Source organism: Quercus suber, unplaced genomic scaffold (assembly GCF_002906115.3).
Source record: "Quercus suber isolate HL8 unplaced genomic scaffold, Cork oak 2.0 scaffold_815, whole genome shotgun sequence".
In the NCBI taxonomy this organism is placed as follows: domain Eukaryota; kingdom Viridiplantae; phylum Streptophyta; class Magnoliopsida; order Fagales; family Fagaceae; genus Quercus; species Quercus suber.
This window is the reverse complement of record NW_027070246.1, coordinates 62,862-77,195: the sequence shown is the minus strand read 5'-3', so window position 1 is coordinate 77,195 and position 14,334 is coordinate 62,862. Positions and strand designations below refer to the sequence as shown.

The 14,334-nt window shown below is 37.1% G+C and overlaps 1 protein-coding gene across 1 annotated transcript in view; it reads left to right on the top strand.

Moving 5' to 3' along the window:
- The first annotated feature begins 6,336 nt into the window (after positions 1-6,336).
- LOC112015726 (DNA-directed RNA polymerase I subunit 1) overlaps positions 6,337-14,334 on the top strand; it is a 29,909-nt gene continuing 21,911 nt past the window's right edge. The window contains exons 1-8 of the mRNA XM_024048155.2: positions 6,337-6,506; positions 6,624-6,793; positions 7,437-7,596; positions 7,719-8,003; positions 11,004-11,288; positions 11,433-11,612; positions 12,847-13,009; positions 13,733-13,923. Of these exons, the coding sequence (XP_023903923.2) occupies positions 6,489-6,506; positions 6,624-6,793; positions 7,437-7,596; positions 7,719-8,003; positions 11,004-11,288; positions 11,433-11,612; positions 12,847-13,009; positions 13,733-13,923 (1,452 nt within the window). The 5' untranslated portion in view covers positions 6,337-6,488. The remainder of the gene's footprint in view (positions 6,507-6,623; positions 6,794-7,436; positions 7,597-7,718; positions 8,004-11,003; positions 11,289-11,432; positions 11,613-12,846; positions 13,010-13,732; positions 13,924-14,334) is intronic.

The following is a 14,334-nucleotide window of genomic DNA, read 5'->3' as shown; positions in this document are numbered from 1 at the left end:
GCTTAATCCCAAAGACATGTTAAAAATCTTTGTGGCTATTAAGACATTTGATTTTTTTTTTTTTTTTTTTTATGACAACAATGGTCAAGAATCACATTCAAGAAATTAATCTAATGTTTAGAGTGTATCTCTGCCTTGATACCAATTGAGAGGACAATATAGACCCAATGGGTGATCTTATAGTCAATCCCAAACAACTCACTCCTTAACTTTGGTTGTTTATATAAAGGTAGTAAGAGCTCATTTGCGCAAGTAATATAAATTTAATTAATGTGTGGTGTTATAGAGAGTAACACACAAAGAGATCTATTTTCCTCTTTCTCATTAGTTTCATCAAAGCATTTAAGTTGTGGATGTTGTGTGTTTTGTTCTTCTAACAAACACTAGTATTGAGTCTTAATAATACAAATCTCGAGAAACTTTGGGCCCATTTGGTACCCCATCTTCAGCAATGTTGTTTGTTGTTTAAACGCCCAAGCAGGTGGGCCCCATGCTGAAATATGTGTTTGGTAAGTGATTTTTAACTATTGTTGTTGAGTTTAGTATTTAAGCGTTGTTTGAGTTTGTGTTTCATATGAGAGTCCAACACTCTAGGCCCACCTGACATAAATTCATTGTGCTTTCCCACGCGTATAAGCAGATGGTCTCTTCTCTCCCACATGTCAGTCCAATGTGGCCTCTTAGCAACGGCTCTCCCACGTGTTTGTGTAGCAAGGAACTCTGTAAGCTTTTCTTCTGGCCCTCTCGCATAGCCATGTCGCATCACCATAATTCGCACACCCTCCATTAATCTCACACACCCACCCAATCCACCATAACTCGTCCCAACAGCCATCATCTCTTTCATAATCGTTGAGTAGATCTCTCAAAATCAAAGCCCTAAATTCACCACCAACATCTCCCCAAATCATACGGCCTTTCAACCTCCCTGCCTACCATATTTACTCCCACATCCCAGCCACCCTTGAGCACTGTTTATTGTTGGATTTTGTCAAACCCACAATAGGCTTTATCTCAAATCATCTTAACTGCCCTTCAAATCGCATCGATGGAGATGAGGGAAGAGTACACAACGTGCTAATCTTGTTGCTGCTTGCGTTGTGCCTCAGCTCCTAGTGAATTTAGGAAAAAGATTATTGGATTCACTCTTAAAGCTGAATCTGCAAATGGGTATCGAAGATGTTGGTTTGGTATTGCAAAGAGAGAAGTGAAAAGCGAGGTAGAGATGTGGAACAGAGGCGAGAGAAATAGGGGAGGGTGTTGTGTGGTGTGAGATGTTGGACCATTGTGTGTGTTGTCTTCCTCTGATGTGTAATCAAACCAAAACAATACCGGTGGTAGCTTTCTTTTAAAATAACACACATACCAAACACACAACTTCATATTTCTAAACACCAAAATATCTATTTGAAACACATTACCAAACACATTCTTCTCTTTATGAATACTGTAAATATGTATTTTTTACAACACTTTTTAAACCACATTTTCACATCATTTTAAACAACATTACTCAAACTCCTCTACCAAATGAGCCCTTTGATTTTTCAAAAGTTACTATTTATCCAAAGTAACAAAAAACAAAAATTGAAAAAAAGAAATTAATCAAAAATACATGTATGCGTGCACGATTAGCTAAAGGGAACAAGGCAGGGAAGAAATAGAAGAAAACTATGTACACAATTCCACTAAAGTCAAAATCCTTCCACACACACACACATATATATTTAAAGCTCACACACACACATACACATATATATTTAAAGCAAATATATAAAAATTACAAGGCACAATATATTAAAAAAAAAAGGGCAGGGGAAGACTTAAGCTATTCTTGGACCAAATGAGGGATCAAAGGAGGGTGGACGGAAGAAGGTGTCGTCTCTATGAAGTAATCTTAGGGTCAGCATCAGCCCTCCCCTTTTCACCCCCTTCAACAGTTTGGGAGATCGGAGTAATATGCTTATCTTTGGCCTAGGGGGCTGGCGCAACAGATTTATCAACAGGCTGAGTGGCTTCATCAGCAAACTTCCCAACAGGTTGAGGGACTGAAGCAGCAACACTCGTCTCTCCAATGGTAGCAAAAGCAACCTCCCTCAAAGCCAAGGGGTAAAAAACCCTCTCATGGTTCCTTAACTTGGAGGTAGAATCCACCCTAACAGTATCTAAGGCCTCCTTTCAGACTTTGAGACAATACCTGTGGTAGACCTCAGTGACTTGGGACCTTAGAATCTCTTTGGTCTCCTTAGTACCTACGTCATACTCGACCTGCTCGGCTTTGGCAATTGCCTCGGTTTTGCCTCCCAATTCCTTCTACTGAGCTTCGATCTTTTCACGGGCAATGGTTAGCTACTCCTCGGTCTTCTGAAGATAGAGGCGTTGCTCTTCGGCTTGCTTATCTGCCCCAGCCATGGCCGCATTAATACTCTTTTTTTCCTCTTAGTCTTAGTTAGCTTAAGGGTAAGATCCTTGCATTTTTTTTCTTTGTGATTGCTAGGGTCTTCACAGCAAAGACTTGGCATGTCTTCTCATCCTTTAGCTTAGAATGAGAGTGATCCACCCATTCCTTGGCAATATGAGTTGACTGGATCGCCTAGACAAACAAAATAAAATGAAGAGTAAAGTTAGTTTAAAGTATAAAAAATTATTTTTTTTTAAAAAAAGTTTCGAAAGTTTAGAAGGGAATATGACGTTAAACACCTACCATAGCAAGATCCCTCTTCAAGGTCAAGAAGACCTTATACTTCTTCAAACCCCTTAAATTGGCCATGTCTTGGGGGAGAAGTAGAGCTTGCTCCAAGGAATTGGTCACATAGCTTGCTTTTCCCTACTGGAAATCCCTGATGGAGGAATCAGCAGGCAATGGGGCTCCATCTAACTTTAATGGTGGGTTCCAAGCAGGAACCTTAGGGCGGCGGTCTGGTGCAACCTAGAAGCCAGAACCTTCAGCAGAACTCCTTCTCTGCTACCCTTTGGCAGCCTTAGACTCCTTGGGAAGTTCTTGGTCCTTGAAAGGCTGAACCTCACCTTCCTTGGACAACTCATTCGTAGCCTTCTTGTCCTTTTTCATTTTCTTTTCTAAAGGCTTAGCAAGGGAAACCCAAAACGGAAGAAGAGTGGGGTGATGAGGGTTAACTGCCACCTCAGGTGTGGTACCCTCTACGTGGGACTCTAGTGAGGCCAGCAGGTTTGGGGTCCTTCTTTGCAGTACCACGGCTTCACGGATATCGGTAGTTTCTTGATCTAGCACCCGAGGATTCGACAAACTTGGGACAATCAAATATGCTGAAGTCCTCTTTTAGGTTGGCAGGTTCTGGCTCTTAGACAGGTTCCTCTTGCTCTTCATTCGACAGAATAACTTCCTCCTCGACTTGTAGGATCTAACTATTTGTTGATTAGTTAGAGTAATGTTATGAGTTCCTATCAAGGGGGACCAGTGAGAAATCCGGGAACGACAATGTTGATTTGAACCAGTCAAGGATCCTTAGCTTTAATCACATACTTAGGAGATTGGAGGTTGGAGGAGATAGGAGTATACCTAAGGATAACGTGGGCAGCCCGTAACTGACCGTCCTTGTGGAGGAAGATTTCGGATTGTAAGATTTTATTGAGATCCTCACGGTTCCCCAAGTTGAAGTTAGGAGCAGTGAACAGTCTATCTGTAATACAAAAAAAGAAAAGAAAAAGAAAATGAATGAGAAGCCCGAAGACAACAAGCAAAAAAAGAAAAGAAAAAACGAAAAAAAATAAAAATAAAAAGCGGGAAATGGACAAAATAGTCGCTAGAGCCTAAAGGGTAAGACAAATGGCTCGTGCCTATAAAGTATCCCACCCGATTCTTTGTCTTATGTAGGACAATGTAAGCCATCATGCTGTTCACCTGAGACGATCAGAAAGTCCTTGTCCATGTCTTTGTTTTTGGGAAGGCAGGAGATTAGCTTAACCGAGGGAACCCTAGTTTTAAAATAATACCTCGTGTCCTTACTATTTTGGCAATTATACACCCAGTTGACATCATGATGTGTCAGATTAACTCCCATTTTACGATTTAACATACCTACACTACCTAATATTCTAAATAAATTGGGTGAACATTGGGTTGGACAAAGCCTATAAAAAATTAAAAAAATCCCTCGTCACTTTGCCCATATGGATTTGCGTCCCATCCTCTATAAAGGCAATCATGGGTATGACTACGACATCTTCTAGTCTTGTGGTATGCCACTCCCCTAAGTGGCAGTGTTCTATCTTTGCCCTTGTAGTAATGTTGTATTTAGCTTTAAAGGCCTGCCTCTTCTCGGGCGTATTAACTAAGTTAGCAAATCCACTCATCCCTTTAAGGAAGATAAAATAAAAAAAAATAAAGGACTCTTAAGTGTTGTGTGAAAGCTGAAAGACAAACAAAATTGGAGATTGAGGCACCTCAAACTACTTCTTGGATAGTCTGAAGGAGATTGATAAAATGAAGGAGATGGACCCTTCACCCTCCTTATATAATAAGAAAAGATGAGTGGGAAAATTCTCGTTCGAAACCCCATGAGAAATCAAAGCCGTTGGATCTTCATTGCGCCATAAAACATGGGATACACAACGCCGTACTAGGCATTAAATGGAGTGTTGCAAATGCCTAAGTGTCAGGAATGTATGTAGAGCAAATGAGATGACGCAACCACGTGGGAACACTCCTAAAGCGTGCGAAACTTGTGGGGTTTTATCAAAACCCCATCTCCATGGAAAAGGAAGGAATGAAGTTTCATGGGGCTATTGTGGTAGCAAGTGGTTTGAGGACATTCTAAAGCTTATAGCCCTTGTTCGTGGATGATCAAAGGCCCATTCATGTGTCAACCCAGGTTTGACACATGGGCTAAGACTGAGGAGAGAAGATGTGAAGACCACTCTGACTCAAACTAAACTAATGAGAAGAGGTCTGAGGAAAGAAGGCTAGTAGGCCCGTCATCCGAGGAGCCCAAGGATCAAATGCACCTCGGGAATACCTTATACAGCTCCCTGCACAAGAAAATAAAGCACTGTGGAAGACACCAGAGTCGTGCAAGTAAAAAAAAATGAAATATCTGGAAATGTGGCCATCTCCTCCACATTCAATACTCTCCACACCAATTGAGCTGGCTGATTTAGGAGGAAAAAACACTTGAACAGTGACTCCACAGCTCATAACTCTATCTACCACCTCCAGAAGGGTCTTGATGGGACAAGCATTCAAGTGATTCTCCTGAGACATATAGGTAGAAGGCTGAGATGTAATAGAAAAGACTATATAAGGAAAGGAACTCCTCTAGAAAAGGGGATGAGCATTTTAAGAACCTAAAAAGAGAGAACTAAGGATCTCACTATAAAGAAATCAGCTTTGATTGTTAATGAACAATCCATCCTTGGATGAGCCTTAGGATGTGTTTATACTGAATTTGTGCTTCATCTGTTCATATTAAAAGTCTTATACTTATTAACATCAAGCTTGAATCTTACTTAACATTGCAATTGACTTGAAAAACCCACTCTCTAGCAAATTAATTGTGTTGGGCTTGAAATGTTGGAAACCACTATTCTAAATGGGTCTGGGCCATTTCTTGAGTCTCTACATTGTTTATTATCAAATGCCTAAGGGAACCCATTACCATGATCCTTTAAAATATTATATAATTTTCCCCATCAATAGCCATTTATGTTCATTATTATATATTTATTCAAATACATATTTTTTTCCAAATTAAATATTCATAGAAAATAAAATTCACTAACTCATGCTATATTATTTGCTTAAAATTGGATATATGATAAAGAAGATTTTGCAAAACTAAAGTAATATCATTTAAATAATTAACCTTATAATGATCCTATTTTGCAAATTTCCCCCATCCTTTTTATATTTCTAGCTAATTTGAATCAAAATACATTTTTTTTTTTTATGTTAAATTTTCATCTAAAATAAAAGTTTTCTAATCACAATATAATTAATTATACGATAAGGAAAAAGGGAAAAGGTAAGTAACATCTTATTTTTAAAAATAGGAATAAGTTAAATGTTTCTAATATGAAAAATATTAGATCTATAAACTTTTTTTTTTAAATATTTACAAATTATTGATGTGGTAAATGATTAATACTTATAGGAAAAAAAAATTTACGTTAGTAATGGCCCGATAAGAACCAAGAACAACTTTTTAAATTTTATTATTATTATTATTTTTTTGAGAAAGAAGAACCAAGAACAATTTGTAATAATAATAATAATAATATTGTTATTACTTAAAAAAAAAAAAAATAGAAAAGCCAAACATAAAAGCAAGTATAAAAATAAAAATTAAAAACCCTGGCGAGAGGTTTTGTCATCTTTGCGCCCAGTTGAGAAGGGCAACCTGGAAAGCCAAAGCCGAAGGCCAAAGTTGTTAAGACTGAGTAGCCGAACAAAGCTCACCGCCAAACTCTAAACCCCTCTCTCTCTCTCTCTCCAATAGCTTCCTTACTCAATCATGGCTGACAACTCAGAGGTATCTCTCTCTCTCTCTCTCTCTGCTGTGTGCGTGTGTTTTGAAATAGAGAGTTTATTTAATTATTAATTTGAAATTGTAATTAACAAAGCTTTTGAGAGCGTGCGTTATTTGCAGGTACCGACGGAGTGCGTGAAATCGGTGAAGTTCAGTTTCTTCAGCGACGAAGATGTTCGAAAAATCAGCGTTAAGAAGATTACAAAAGATCAGTATCTTGATGGCATGGGCAGACCTGAGCCTGGTGGATTGTATGATCCTCATTTGGGCCCCCTCGAAGAAACCGTCCCGTACCTCCTCTTTCTCTCTCTCATATGCTTAATTTGTTAACTTTTAGAGTACAATGAACCTTTTGTTGTTGTTGTTGTTGTTGTTGTTGTTGTTGTTAAGCTTGGACCTTTTTCAATTTGATTCTTCATTGTGTTAACAAAATTAGTTAACAAGAACCGGTGGAGAGGCGAGGTTGTGGTGCGTACTAATGAGTGCTTACTTCTTAAAACGAACGATTTTAGTTCCTATGAAGTAATGACTTGTGAATTTTTAGTTTAAGGGACGGAAAGCGATCACTTTTAGCTTTAGAAACTAAAATTACTCATTAGCTAAACTTTAAGGCCCAATTTTGTCAGTAAGATTGCTATTAAAAAAATTTGGGGATTATGTGGATGTTTTAAGAGGTGCATTGCATTCTCTATTTATTGTAGATAAGAATGGGTGGAGAGGGGTGAGGTTGTGGTTCGGAGCCCACTAGGTGCGGGTTTAATTGCTTACTAATGAAAAGAAAGAAGCAAAATTTGCTTGTATTGGAGGAAATTTGAAACTGATTCGGCGATAATGTTGAAGTTTTGAGATGTGCATTTGTTTTTTAGTGTATAACATGGGGCGATTTTTTTTGTGACATATGGATGATGGGTTTGTTTGTTTGTTTCCATGCAGTTGCAAGACATGTGGGCAGTACTATAGTCCTTGCCATGGTCATTTTGGTCATATTGACCTCGTTGCTCCGGTTTATAATCCTTTGCTATTCAATATTCTGTACAATATTCTTCATAGAACTTGTTTCTTTTGCCGCCATTTTCGGGCAACTAGAAAACAGGTATTTTCACTTTAGTAACTTAATATATAAGTACTTTATATATATTGAATATTTTATTGGCCTTTATATAGTTTCTAATGGTTTTTTTTTTTTTTTTGGGCGAATTTTTATGTCAATTTAAGGTTGAGACATGTGTTTCTCAATTGGAACTCATTGCGAAAGGTGATATTGTTGGGGCCAAAATATTAGAAGATGACATGCCAAGTGAAACCTTGTATTCAGATGACAGTGATGGGAGTCAATATGATGATGTTGGGCATTCAAGGCAGCAAGGATGGACCTCTCTTCAGTTTACTGAAGCAACGTCTGTTTTGAAAAAGTTTTTGAAGCCGAGGTCTCCGGCTTGTAAGAACTGTGAAGCCAAAAATCCTGCAATCAGTAAACCTACTTTTGGATGGTTTCATATGGTTAGTCTCTTAATGTCCTTGCAGCTTGAAGACTGTCCATGAGAACAGTGATTGTTATTTCCTTATTTGCTAATTAATTTTAATGATGTGTTTGATGGTTGATTATCTTCCATACTTTCAGCAAAAATGCCTTGACTTATTTGTCTGTTTGTGCTGACTTTTTTGGTTCATTTTTGTGGGTGGGTGGGGCTTTGGAAGCCAGGAACTTTGATGAATAACATAAACAATTTTTGTTGATACAAAGAACCATCAAGACCCAGGGTCAATAGGAAGTGGATAGACTCCATGACTTTAGGAAGTGAAAAAATTTATGTTGAGTGAACCCCAAAATAAGAATGGGTGTTAAGACGGCCATTTTTATTAAAATTTTTTATTTTATTTTTATTTTTAAAAATTGCTCAAATACTTGTTAAGCATATTCATTATTTGATAGTGTGTGCGTGTGTGTGTATGTTTTAACGTAAACATAGCCTGAATGCCATTCTGTGCACTAATCAGGCAAATTTTTGGGTATTTGTGGTCTTCCGTGTCCATATTTTACATATGGTACGTAAATGTATGACTTTATGCAACTTGAAATCAGTATCTTCACTTTGAATGATCTGAGGCTTTATGTAACTTCTAGATCTTTGATGGAAATAACAGTTGTAAGAAGAAAATAAGAAAACTCAATAATTAACAATATAAGTTGAATAAGGGAACATCATATTCTCATGACACTCTTCCTAAATCAAGTTCATAGACTAGAATAAGACAAAATCATATGTTCTTTACACTCTTCCTCAATCAAGTTCTTAGACTTCATTAGTGTGTATTTCTTTGATGTGGTACATGTAAAGGAAACATTTGTTATTCCATGCAAACAGCTTAAAATTGTTTACTGAACATTAATATTGTTGGATAGTTGATAGAATTAATTCATGCTGGTCCATCCACAGAAATTTTTGTTTCAATTTTTTTGGTTATAAATAAGAGCAGTTTTTATTTCTCTTATTTGATGCTTTTATGGCCATGCCTATATGGTGTCTTTGCACTAGCTTTTTACCAGCCTTTTGTTCTTCATTTTTTTTTTTAGCAGATTTGATTAGGATCTTTAGAAATTCAGCACTAAATTAGGATTCTTGATGAGGATATGAAGGGTTCTTGAATAGTGTTTGATGTTTAAGGTTTCAAATAAGGTTTATCAATAAAATATTTGGATCTTGAATGAATTTGATGGTTGTCTATGTTGTCAAAATGGTGAATAAAATGAGAAACAAGAAAGGTAAATCCTAAGTAATCACACACTTTAAGCTTAAAATAAGGGGCAAAGCTTTTGTGAGTGCTCCAATGCATTGGATGGGACATGAGATTGACATGTGGTCTTTTTTGAATGCATATTGTGCTTAGTGCATGGGAGCATTGGGCACAAGCCAAGTCCTCAAATAAGCAGCTCGAAATTGACACAAGAAAGTCTTTATATAGGCTATTGCCAAACCCTTTCCTAGAAAGACTAGGACAACATCAACAACAAAAATTAGTTTGGTTCAACATGTATTCTTTTCCTCCATTCTATTCTATCTAAAGTAATTTTCTCCGTTACTTCCTTAATTGACATGTCCTCTTTTATCACTTCTACTAATGTTATTTTTGGTCTTCCTATATCTCTTTTCATTCCCTCAACTTGGATCAACTCACTCCTTCTTATCTGTGCATTAATCACTCTACTCTAAACATGGCCAAACCATGTTAAGCGACTCTCCCTCATCTTTTCATCAATAGGGGCTAGGGCTACCCCTAAACAGGAAAAAAATTAAAATATAAAATCAGGCTCATGAACATCTTGTACTTCTCTTTTATTTTTTTCCCCCTTTAATAAAAGTTTTCTGTTTACCTAGCAAAAAAAAAAAAAAAAAAAAAAAAGACTCAGTAGTAACTGAAGTATCTTATGAAAGGTAGGCCCCACATTGGAACTGGGCCACAATTCATGGATATTTGTTATTTAATATGGTTTTTCCTTGAAATATTTGCTGGCTACATCAACAAATTGTTACCTGTATACATGTACTAATTTTGAAGGAAACCATTCAACTGATTGTTTACCAGTTCAATTAGCCAATGAGAAGTAAGTTGTCTTTAATTAGTCGGAACCTGCAGCCTTTGGGGAAATTATGTTACTATAGGGCTTCAATTTTAGTTGTAATATTTTGTTGAATCAATGAAAATCTATCAGCATAAAGAACCAGGGCATATTGCTTCTCTGTTGATGAACAAACTGTAGTGGTCATACATCGATACCTCTATAATCAACTTCAAAAGCCATACCTGCCAAGTAGGTCTAGCTCAAATAGCACTTCTTCCCTTGCAGGAATGAGGTTGAGGATGAGATTGTGGGATCAAGACCCATCAGGTGTGTTTGTAAAGTGCGAACATGTGTATTCCCTGGCTTATTTTTTGCCAGTTTCCTTTCATAAAATGAGGAACTCATATTCAAGAATGGATTTTGGTGAGCATTGGATGTTTGTGGTTGTCCTTGTCTCCTTGGGTAGATATGACCTTATGGCATGCACCGTGTCTTTGTTCCTTGCCATAACTGAATCGCCTCTCCTCATTGTTCATCACTATTATGACGTGTTTATGTTTTTTTGTAGAATTTGATTGGTAGTGGGATTTGTTGAGAAAATTGTCTGATGAGTTCACAAAGTTATAATACTTGAATACCTTTACGTAGTTGTTAGCTTGTAATGCCTATTTGAAGTCTTTTTCGATCAAAAATTTCTATGATAATTTAGAAATTTGTTAAATAACTTTTTTTTTTCCCCATGGTGTGGGGAACCTTATCACATAGAAGGTACTAAAGTCTATTCATTGAAGACCCAAAAAAAAAAAAAAAAAGGGAAAAAAAGCGAGAACAAAATGACAAAAAAATAAACTACTACTGAAATAAAAATAAAAATTAAATTCTCATGGTTCTTTTTTGGGCTAGATGACTAATTTTCCCTTTTGGGTTGTTATTTGTAGAGAGGAAAATCAGGTGATGCCAGACAGAATGTTATTCGAGGGTATAATTTGGAAGGGTCGTTCACTGGTAGAACTAATAAAAAAGCTTTGCCTGAGGTGGAAAATAGCAATGATACGACTCCCTGGAGTGATGTTGTTGATTCTGCTGAAACAGATACTGCCAGTGACACCTCTCCTAGAGCACAAGATAGTGCTACAAGAAAGCATGGAGGAAAAGGAGGGGAAGTGCCTCATGAGTTTGTTAAGCAGAAAGATTTTTTCTCGGGACCTCTATTACCATCAGAGGTATGCTGCTTAGGGCCAGGTTCTGATAACTGCCTTTTTTTGATGTGTATGGTTGTCAGGACTTGGGTTTCTGCTATTTAGACAACCACTGTAGAAACCTATCCTGATTTGGAATTGCATTTTGAAATTCTCTTTTTATTACAGGTTAAGGATATTTTGAAGGATCTCTGGGAAAATGAGGTTCAACTCTGCTCATTTATCAGTCATATTCAGCATCAGGGACTTGAAATGAAAGAAATGAAAGATGATTACTCCATGTTCTTCTTGGAGACTATTCTTGTACCTCCAATCAAATTCCGCCCCCCAGCCAAGGGAGGTGATTCAGTAAGTACTTGGAGAATAAATATCTTGATCTCTTTCCATAAAGTGGGGTTTTGTTTTCTTCCTTTCCTGCTTGACTTACTTTTTTTTGTCCCCCCTGTTATTGTTGCAACTTTGGAGAATCTTCTATTATTTTAATATTTCTGTGGCTATTGGTTTAGCTGGTGAATCCAATCTTATTTTAAGATTTGTTTGCTACCCCCAAAAGGGTTGATTGTGTAGATTATCATATGAATAACGTTTATGCCTTGCTGATACACGCACTCATTGCATCCTAAGTATTGTAACCTTAATCACATTCTAGTTGGCATATATTTCATCTATGTCTTCTTCCTGTTTTTGTTGAAACAATTTAAGTGAACAGTGGTTAAATTTGGAAGCTAAGTCATGTGAGGAGCATGCATTGTGGAGCTATTATGGTATAAGATGCTTAACGAGTGAACATTTAAGAAAAAGGAAGGTTTGGATATTGGATTGGTGCTACATGTGCAAGTGTTGCAAGTGTAATGGTGAATTGGTTGATCATCTTTTTCTTCATTGTCCGGTTGCTTATCTTGGACTTGCAATTGAAATTTCCTGGTGCTCATTTCTTTCAGTTTTATTACTTAAGTGCAAATTTGAAAGTGTTGACCACTTGTTGCTTCATTGTGCATTTGCTAAGGAGTTGTGGTCTCTCGTTTTTTGTTTGTTTGGGGTGCAATGGGTGATGCCTGGTAGGATGATTGAGCTGTTGTGGAGTGTTGGAATGGGGACTTTCTCCAAGGGGGTTCAGGTGTCCTTTGGAGGGCTGCCCTGTTGTGTCTTATGTGGACTATTTGGAAGGAGCGGAATAAGCGAGCTTTTGAGGATTCGGAATGGAGCACGGCAGAGCTGAAGTTGATGTTTTGCGTGACCTGTTTGATTGGATGGCTGTACTTCCATTGCCATTCCCATTCCTCTTTCTAAGATTTATTTGATTGCTGTAATGTACTTGAGGCTGCCATCCAGTACGCAGTTTGTGTATTGTTAGGCATCTTCCTTTTTTTAGCATTCTAATAAAACCTTTCCCTACTTATAATTTTTTTTTTTATTTCCTTTATTAAGTTAAAAAGGGTAGGAGGGGGTGGTGGCACCTTGTATCTGTGTTAACATAGGTGTAGTGGGATGATGAAGTTATGGTTTTATTTTATTTTTCTGCTGGGTCATTCTTTTGATTCTAAGGATGCTTTAGTGAATTACATAGTTGATGTTAATGTAGGTAATGGAGCATCCACAAACTGTCTTGTTAAATAAGGTGCTACAGTCAAATATACAATTAAGATTTGCTCATGATGACAACTTAGAGCGCTCAAAGATAGTGAGCCGGTGGATGGATCTCCAACAATCAGTAAATGTGTTGTTTGATAGCAAAACTGCAACAGGTGAGTATAAATTGACGCTGCTTGGTTTGTCTTCATTTGTTATGGACTTATAATTTCTGTTATGCATTTGAATGTTAATAAATTATTTCAATTCTATTTTAATTGGTAATTGCGCATTTCTGGTATTTATAATCATATTATATAACATGCGATGCGTTGCTTATTGGCATTTACTTTGGTCAATGATAAAAATCACTCCCTCTCCATTCCTTCCCCTCTTTCTTTCCTCTGTATACAATGGTCAGTGGATAAATATGCATGCCAAGAGCCTTGTAGCTTAACTGGCACCTCCCCATGCACAAAGTGCTTGGGGGTCTAGGGGGAAGGGTTTGAGCACTTTTTGTAACTATCTCAAATATGCATACGCATACAAGTTACAACATATATATTATTACTTTCAAGTTCATGTATAATGATGTGTATATGCTTAAAGTGTATGATTGTAATTAATGGCTTGTGCTTTCCCTTGTACTCCATGTATAAAAATAGGTATTGCAGTATATTCCTGAGTACCTCTGGGGCACTGGTAAAGGGTTGAGTTATTTAAATTAAAGAAAAAAGGTGTTCCATTTTGCTACACTGTTAATACGTTTTCTGTACATTGAATGGCTTAGTGTCTGTGCTTCAGTGTTAGTGCATGTCCCTTGTTCCAATATGCTATAGCAGTATTCAATTAACCACTGAGTGGCAGCTAACCAGTTTTCCTTCTCTACTTAATGTTAGCTCAAGGTCAAAGAGGTATAGCTTCAGGAATTTGTCAGTTGCTGGAAAAGAAGGAAGGCATGTTCCGCCAGAAAATGATGGGAAAGAGGGTCAATTATTCTTGCCGCTCTGTCATATCCCCGGATCCCTATTTAGCAGTTAATGAAATTGGAATCCCTCCATATTTTGCATTAGAATTAACCTATCCCGAGGTAGGGTGGACAAATTTGAATTATCACCATGTAGCAATGAATATGCTTAATTTTATAGCTTACTTAATTACTAGATGAATTTTAGTCCAATCTGCTTAATGTTGCACAGAGAATATGAGGGGAAATGCCTCTTGTATTTCTTTTTGTATTGTTCCTATTGCTTCGCTTTATTCAATTTAACAAACATATAGGCATCTTTTATATGCAATATTTAAAATTTCAGAGAGCTCACCAACACTGATGGGAGAAAAATTGATTAACTCTTATTATTAATTTTATATTTAGATACTGGTTAGTAATAGTTGTTACTAACTTTCTGTTTATTTTCTTGCTGTATGTACTCTAGTGGCCTGTCTTGCACTCGCAGCATGTTTTTATCCTCATGTCTTGGTTTTCTTCTCTTTGGTGGAA